At 44.6% G+C, this 6424-nt stretch overlaps 1 protein-coding gene across 1 annotated transcript in view; it reads right to left on the bottom strand.

Moving 5' to 3' along the window:
• LOC101643757 (steroid transmembrane transporter SLC22A24-like) overlaps positions 1-6134 on the bottom strand; it is a 23151-nt gene extending 17017 nt beyond the window's left edge. The window contains exons 1-5 of the mRNA XM_045297192.1: positions 5305-6134; positions 3817-3920; positions 1115-1269; positions 846-1014; positions 69-103 (exon numbers count right to left, since the gene is read on the bottom strand). Coding sequence (XP_045153127.1) covers positions 69-103; positions 846-1014; positions 1115-1269; positions 3817-3920; positions 5305-5706 — 865 coding nt within the window. The 5' untranslated portion in view covers positions 5707-6134. The remainder of the gene's footprint in view (positions 1-68; positions 104-845; positions 1015-1114; positions 1270-3816; positions 3921-5304) is intronic.
• Between the last annotated feature and the right edge of the window lie 290 nt (positions 6135-6424).

Below are 6424 nucleotides of genomic sequence, written 5' to 3'. Positions count from 1 at the left end.
AAAAAAAAAAAAGAATGGCTTCCAAATGCCGTCAATGTTGACCCTTCAAACTGCAGCTTAAGTCTCACCAGCTATGTTGAAAACTTGCTGCATGATCCAGTTGCTACAGAGCCAAGTGGAACATGAGGAAAGTAGTTCTATCTCCACGTTGGGTTGTTATGAGGATAAAATGGAACAAAGAGTATGCTTGATATAGATTAGACCCTTCTTGCTCACCAGTCTCATTTCACCGCATTAAATATGAAATCCTGTCTTTGTAGATGAGCTGTTTCTAACTCTATCTGCGTTTTCCATTGGCATCATCTTAGGGGGAGGTAAATAGGTATGTCCCGTTAAGTGTTTGTTAAAGTACTTAAAAAGACAAGGGACATATACACAAATGCTACCAATTATTCAGCATTCCTGTCAACTTGTAATACTGGTCAAAAAGCATAGTCTTCTTCTTTGAAATAGGGTCCCTTACCTTTTATCCAATCTCACTCAGAAAGACTAACAGCATTCAAAACATCTCCACTAATGTTTCCCCAAGTTAAATAAATGATACAGTATACATGCTGTCTGAATTGCCCTGGACGATAGTGTCTTTCTGCTGAGAAAAAGAACAATCGCAAGTCTGTGCTGACGATACCGTCAAACGGTTCACAATCATGACTAGTGAGTCTTCTCAGTCCCACAGGTAGAAGGTCATTTCCTTCCTCTTTTGAGTCTCAGGTGACACAGTGAGCACAGATAGAGGCCATGGCTCGCAACCAAGCTAGGGACCAAACAAACCCAAGTGTCCTGATTCTCGTGCTTGTTCTTATCACAGCCCCCCTTACTACAAAGCAGCACAAGGTTAACCATACCTGGATAACACAAAGAAGGCGAACGAGGGTATGGACAAAGTCAACTGCAGTGTGCGCCAGTCTTGAAAGCCAAAAGCTACTGCTCCCAGAAGGATCTGACCCAAACTGTAGGCGCTGAATATCAGTGATACCACCAGGGCTTGGAATCGGGGCACTGTCCACTCTGATACTGGAAGAAAACACAGGCATGCTGTGAATTTCCGACAAAGGCCACTTTCAAGGCCCATTGAAGGCAGAGAGCTAATAACATGTCCAGGTTGCTGACTTACTGAGAATAAACGTGTTGGACAAGACAGCTGTGACCGCGAATCCCGACAAAAGCCGTAGTGAGCAGTAGAGGAGGAAGTTGGGAGCAAGGGCAGCACATGTCCCAGAGACGGCCAGCTGAAGGAAGCAACATCTGAGCACGAACTTCCGCCCAAACCTAGGAAATACCAAACACAAGATTATCTGGGAGTTAAAAAAAAAAATGATGGTAAACTTGAAAAAAAGATGGGCGACCTGAAGTTAGCTAAGCTCCAGGGTTAAGGACACAGTCATTCAGATGGTCATTTCTGACCCCAAGACCTCGGACTCCAACTAAAAGAAGCTAAGGGTAAACTGCATCGTTATGACATTCAACTGAAGAGTTAGAAGAGTCCACATCTGACGACTACAATCTGTGACAACAGCAGCCAACTCGGGGGAATTGGCCCAAACCATCCCCAAACTCAGTATTCCGTTAGGACTCATAGAACGCCTGGAAATGTAGGATAATCGTGGGGATAGTCATTACAGAAAAACGATACAAGTTACAAATGCTCAAGGAAAAGACATCCAGGGCTGGGCCTCCAGGGGGTTGCAAACAGGAAGCTTCCATCGTCCTCAAGGATGCGTTGCCATTTCAGGATGAGTACTGTCAACCTGGTAGCCCTGGTGGCGTAATGGTTACAGGTTGGGCTGCTAATTGTAAGATCCACAGTTGGAAACCACCAGCCGAGCTTTCGGAGAAAAACGTGGCCTATGGCATTTTCCTTATGCTACTCATTGTTTGTGGGCAATAAGCTTATTTTTTTACTTCTGTGCTATTATGAATAATTGAGCATGATTTTAAAAAATGGATGAGTTTCAAAATTTGAAATTTAATTCCAATTGATCAATCTCACCTTTTAAAACTCTTTGGAGTATAACTTTTTATCAAAACATCTTGATTTGTAATGTTTTAAAATGAAAACTGTCATGTTACTTGGATCAATAGTATAGCACCCTGTGTCTGAAGATTAGGCAATACACACTCTCTCACTGCCTCGCTCTCTCACTGCCTCCCTCCCTCACTGCCTCACTCACTCACTGCTGCCCTTGCTCACTGCCTCACTCACTGTCGCACTCTCACTGACCGGCACATTCACTCACTCTCTCACGCACTCTTTGACTCACACACTCACTGTCTCACTCTCACTGACCGGCACATTCACTCACTCTCTCACGCACTCTTTGACTCACACACTCACTGTCTCACTCCCTCACTGCCTCACTCTCACTGTCTCACTTTCTCACTCTCACTCACTGCCTCACTCACTCACTGGCTCATTCACTCACTCTTTGACTCACACACGCACTGCCTCCCTCACTCACTGTTTCACTCTCTCATGGTATCAGTCACTCTCTCACTCACTCACTGCCTCACACACTCATGGCCTCACTCACTCACTGTCTCACCCTCACTCACTGCCTCCCTCACTCACTGACTCACTCTCTCACTGTCTCACTCTCACTTACTGCCTCACTTTATCTCTCACTCACTGTCTCAGTCTCACTCACCGGCACATTCACTCACTCTCTCACTCACTCATTGACTCACACACTCACTGTTTCACTCTCTCACTGTCCCAGTCACTCACTGTCCCAGTCACTCTCTCACTGTCTCACTCACTCTCACTCACTGACAGAAAAAAAAAAAGATTAGGCAATACACACACACACATATTTACACACACACACATATAAATTTCAAAAATCTGTATCATATTTCACTGTGATAAGCCTGAGGTCACAGTTTTCAGAGAGCTTACCAGATGATATGGGCCTAGTAATGAATACCCAGAGTGTTTGAAAGTTCAGAACATCATGAGGGTACACTTAGTGTCCTCCTGGGCAAGGTGCTTGGGAAACAGCAATGTTAACTACTTGCTCTGGAAGAAGTCAGTCAACCTACTGTATTACCATACTCTCTCCTCACACTTGCCCATTGCTATGGAGTTGCGTCTGATTCATATTAAAGTCATCTCATCAGGAAAGCATCCAGATTACAGCTGTACGTTCTCACTATACCATCAGTGACATGCCGCTTCCGGCCCGAAATATTCTAGAATAATGACTACACACAGTAGCTATCAAACTGACAGCCAGTCTGAAGGTATTCTTAATCATTTAGCTCATAGGGACGGAATGGTTCAGAACATGGTCAAGGTCACAAACCTTGTTTCACAAATTTTGTGCTTTGAAACATGCAGTACAGCCTCTGCCTGCCTCAAAACCCCCTGCCTCTCCCAGGAACAAACTAACTTGTAATCTGAACAACATGTCCTGGAGCCTCCCCTTTCCTGAAATTTCTTTACAACGGATTTAGATGGCTTCTCTTTCCCTTGTGTCACACAGCATACTGAATAGATTTGTCATACCCAGTTATAACGTCCAGTTCATGTATTGAGCACTCTTAGAAGATTCTAGCTCCCTGGAGATAGCAGTTAGCATCTGGATCTCTGGAGGTGTTAAGGGTTTTGCTTTGGGCTGCTAACCACAAGGTCAGCAGTTTGGACTCACCAGCTGCTGGGGGGTGGGGGTGGGGGATGAAGCTTTCTGTCCTTATAAAGATTGACAGCCTTGGAAACTCTGTATGAGGTCACCACGAGTGAAAAGCATTTGGTTAGAGATCAGTAAAGATTTGTTCAACAAGGATAAACCACCCAGAGGAAATGGAAGTGGCACTCACCTGTCTGAGAGCCAGCCATATATGAGTCCACCCACCAAGGACCCAGCCATGAATAGGAATTGAGCCACTGGTTTTAGAGGCTGAGATTCACATACCAGGTCCCACTGGAAGAGCAAGAAAGCAGCAATGCAGAGCTTAAATTGAGATCAAGACCCTTTAGTGGATGCTAACAATGAACTGAACAGGAAAACAAAGGTTCTCTGTTATGTGGGCCGTGACTCTTCCCCAGTCCCATCTCAGGGTATCCTCCTCTGATATCCTACACTCTAAATGGACCAAAATTATTTCAGGCCTTCACATGTAGCTGCTTCCCTCCTATTCATAATCTTCCAACCATCCATATGTCTAGACTTCCTTGTCTTTAGACTGTCACTACATTTATTTCATTAACATATCTATAGTTCATATTCTATCTCCAATATGGCTTTCTCTAGGAAAACTTCCCTGACTTTGTCATTAATGTTAGGACCTTCTCTTGGTATTCATTTCTAATCCTGGATCAGACATCAAACTACTCAAGGAGCTTCGAAAAATTCTGATAGCTAGATCCCATGCCCACTGGTTTTGATTTAATTGGTCTTGGGAGCATGGTTTGGGCATCAGTTTACAATCAAGGTTTGCAACTACTAATCAAGCATAGCATTTGCCATGCAGCATTCAATTACTTTTTGAAAATCAATAAGCTTTTCTCGTTAGATTAAGAGATTTATGATAGCACGATTCATGTTTACATCTCCAATTCATTTTCTTCAGTACCAACAACTGCCTAGCATAAAGTAGGCCAGCAATTAATATCTGTTAAAAGAATCATACACCCAGCCATCCACACAGGGCTCCATGTTAAAAGAATGAATAAATAGCTAAGTACTGTTTAGGCCGGGTCTGGACCATGCAGTCCCTTCCCCCAGCCTCTCAGAAAGACAGTGATCTGCTGGACTTTGGAGTCCCTGCCTCTAACATTCCAAGGAGCTTCTCTCTCTGGGCAGGATCCACACAGCCCCCACCCCCACTCTCAAGGCCAGAGCTGGACTGTGCAGCCTCCTCCCCCACATTCCAAGAAGCTGGTCTGGGAAGGACTCAGACTGCAGCTGCACCCCAGGAAGCCTCCCTTCTCCTTATTGGCTCAAGCACCAGAAGCTCTCATGACCTCATTTGCATATTTCCCTGACCCAAATCCTACAAATATCCCACTGCCCCACCGAAGGGCGTGATTTCCCTGACCTAACTTGTTGGGTCACGGAACCCGCCCTGGAGCTCAAGATGCCCCTGTCCCTTTCTCTGATCTCCCTTCCCTCCCGGGAGTTCTTTCCTTGCCTCAATAAAATCTTTCTTAACTTCACATGCCTGGCTAAATTCTATCTCCGTTCTGCACCTCCATTTTTCACCTCCCAACTACCATACCTGTCTAGGAAGTAAATGCTTGATGTATGACCATTCTTCATGTTAACTCCAAATCCTAGCAGAAGAAAATAGAAATGGGTTTCTTACTTCAGTCACGATAGTGGAGGGGAAGGTACTTTGATCATACACCCAGCCATCCACACAGGGCTCTGTGTCGGGCTCACTCATGTTGGGAAAGGTCCCATTCAGATGAAGGAGCTGCCACTGGGGGTGGAGGAAACGACGGCACTTCTCTGGTCTCAGGTTTGAGTCCTGCGGGATAGAGATTCTCAAGAGGGCCTCTGGACTGAGGGTCCCCCTGTCATTAGCAGAGACAGTGTCATTGTCAAGGATGTGGACCCAGCAGCGATGACCAGGGATGGCTGCAGTGAAGTTCTCCAACAGAATATGAGGATATAATAACACTATGCCGGCAAGAAGATAAACCATCTGAAGAATCTGGGATCTACCCAGACCTCCAGCTTGATCCAGGAGCTCTTCAAAGACCATCAGGGCTAAAGGAGAAGAAACAACGATTGTATGGAGATAAAGTCAAAGGGAGAAGATGTTTTCTGTCGCGACGTCAGGGTTGATCTTGGTATCGCTTCCTCTTCAGCGGGCTTCACCTCACCACTATAACACGGCAACAGAAGGAGCTTCCTTATGTCGTCCTGGGATCAGGTAGTCCGAGAGTTCCAACAAAGTCACAGATAGAGAGTTCCAACAAAGTCACACATTTGCCAAAGGGACTTCCAGAGGTACAAAACTAAACCTGCTCAAAGGACTTCTATGTAAATGATCCTGATCTTAGAGGCTTCTGAGACGTCAGCAGTGAACTTTCAGGTGGACATACTCTGCACACAAACGAAGATACACTTCTTTAATGAGCTGACGTCCTCTCCAGCAAAAGGAAGTTTGGAGAAGCAAAGGTGAAGGACTTTCTGAATTTCCTATGGAAAGAACAGAGAGCAGGGCTTTATCGGTTAGGACCGAATTGGTGTTTAAAAGAGTTAATGAAAACTATCTTGAGTTAAACTAAAGCAGAGTGGAATGTTGAGCGCAAAGATCGACTTTAGGTAAGTCAATGTTTACCAGAATTTAGAATGATTTTAAGTTTCTGAAATAAAGAAATGAAGAAATAAAGAAATGGATACTTAGCCAAAAGGTTATTTTATGAGATTTATTGATTCATTCAAAAATCATGTTTGAATATCTTTCCAGGGCTACT

Source organism: Echinops telfairi, unplaced genomic scaffold, assembly GCF_000313985.2.
Source record: "Echinops telfairi isolate 266 unplaced genomic scaffold, ASM31398v2 ScPeMD7_7417;HRSCAF=8455, whole genome shotgun sequence".
Classification (NCBI taxonomy): Eukaryota; Metazoa; Chordata; class Mammalia; order Afrosoricida; family Tenrecidae; genus Echinops; species Echinops telfairi.
Note: the sequence above shows the minus strand (reverse complement) of the source record. Positions and strands in the feature narration are given on the sequence as shown.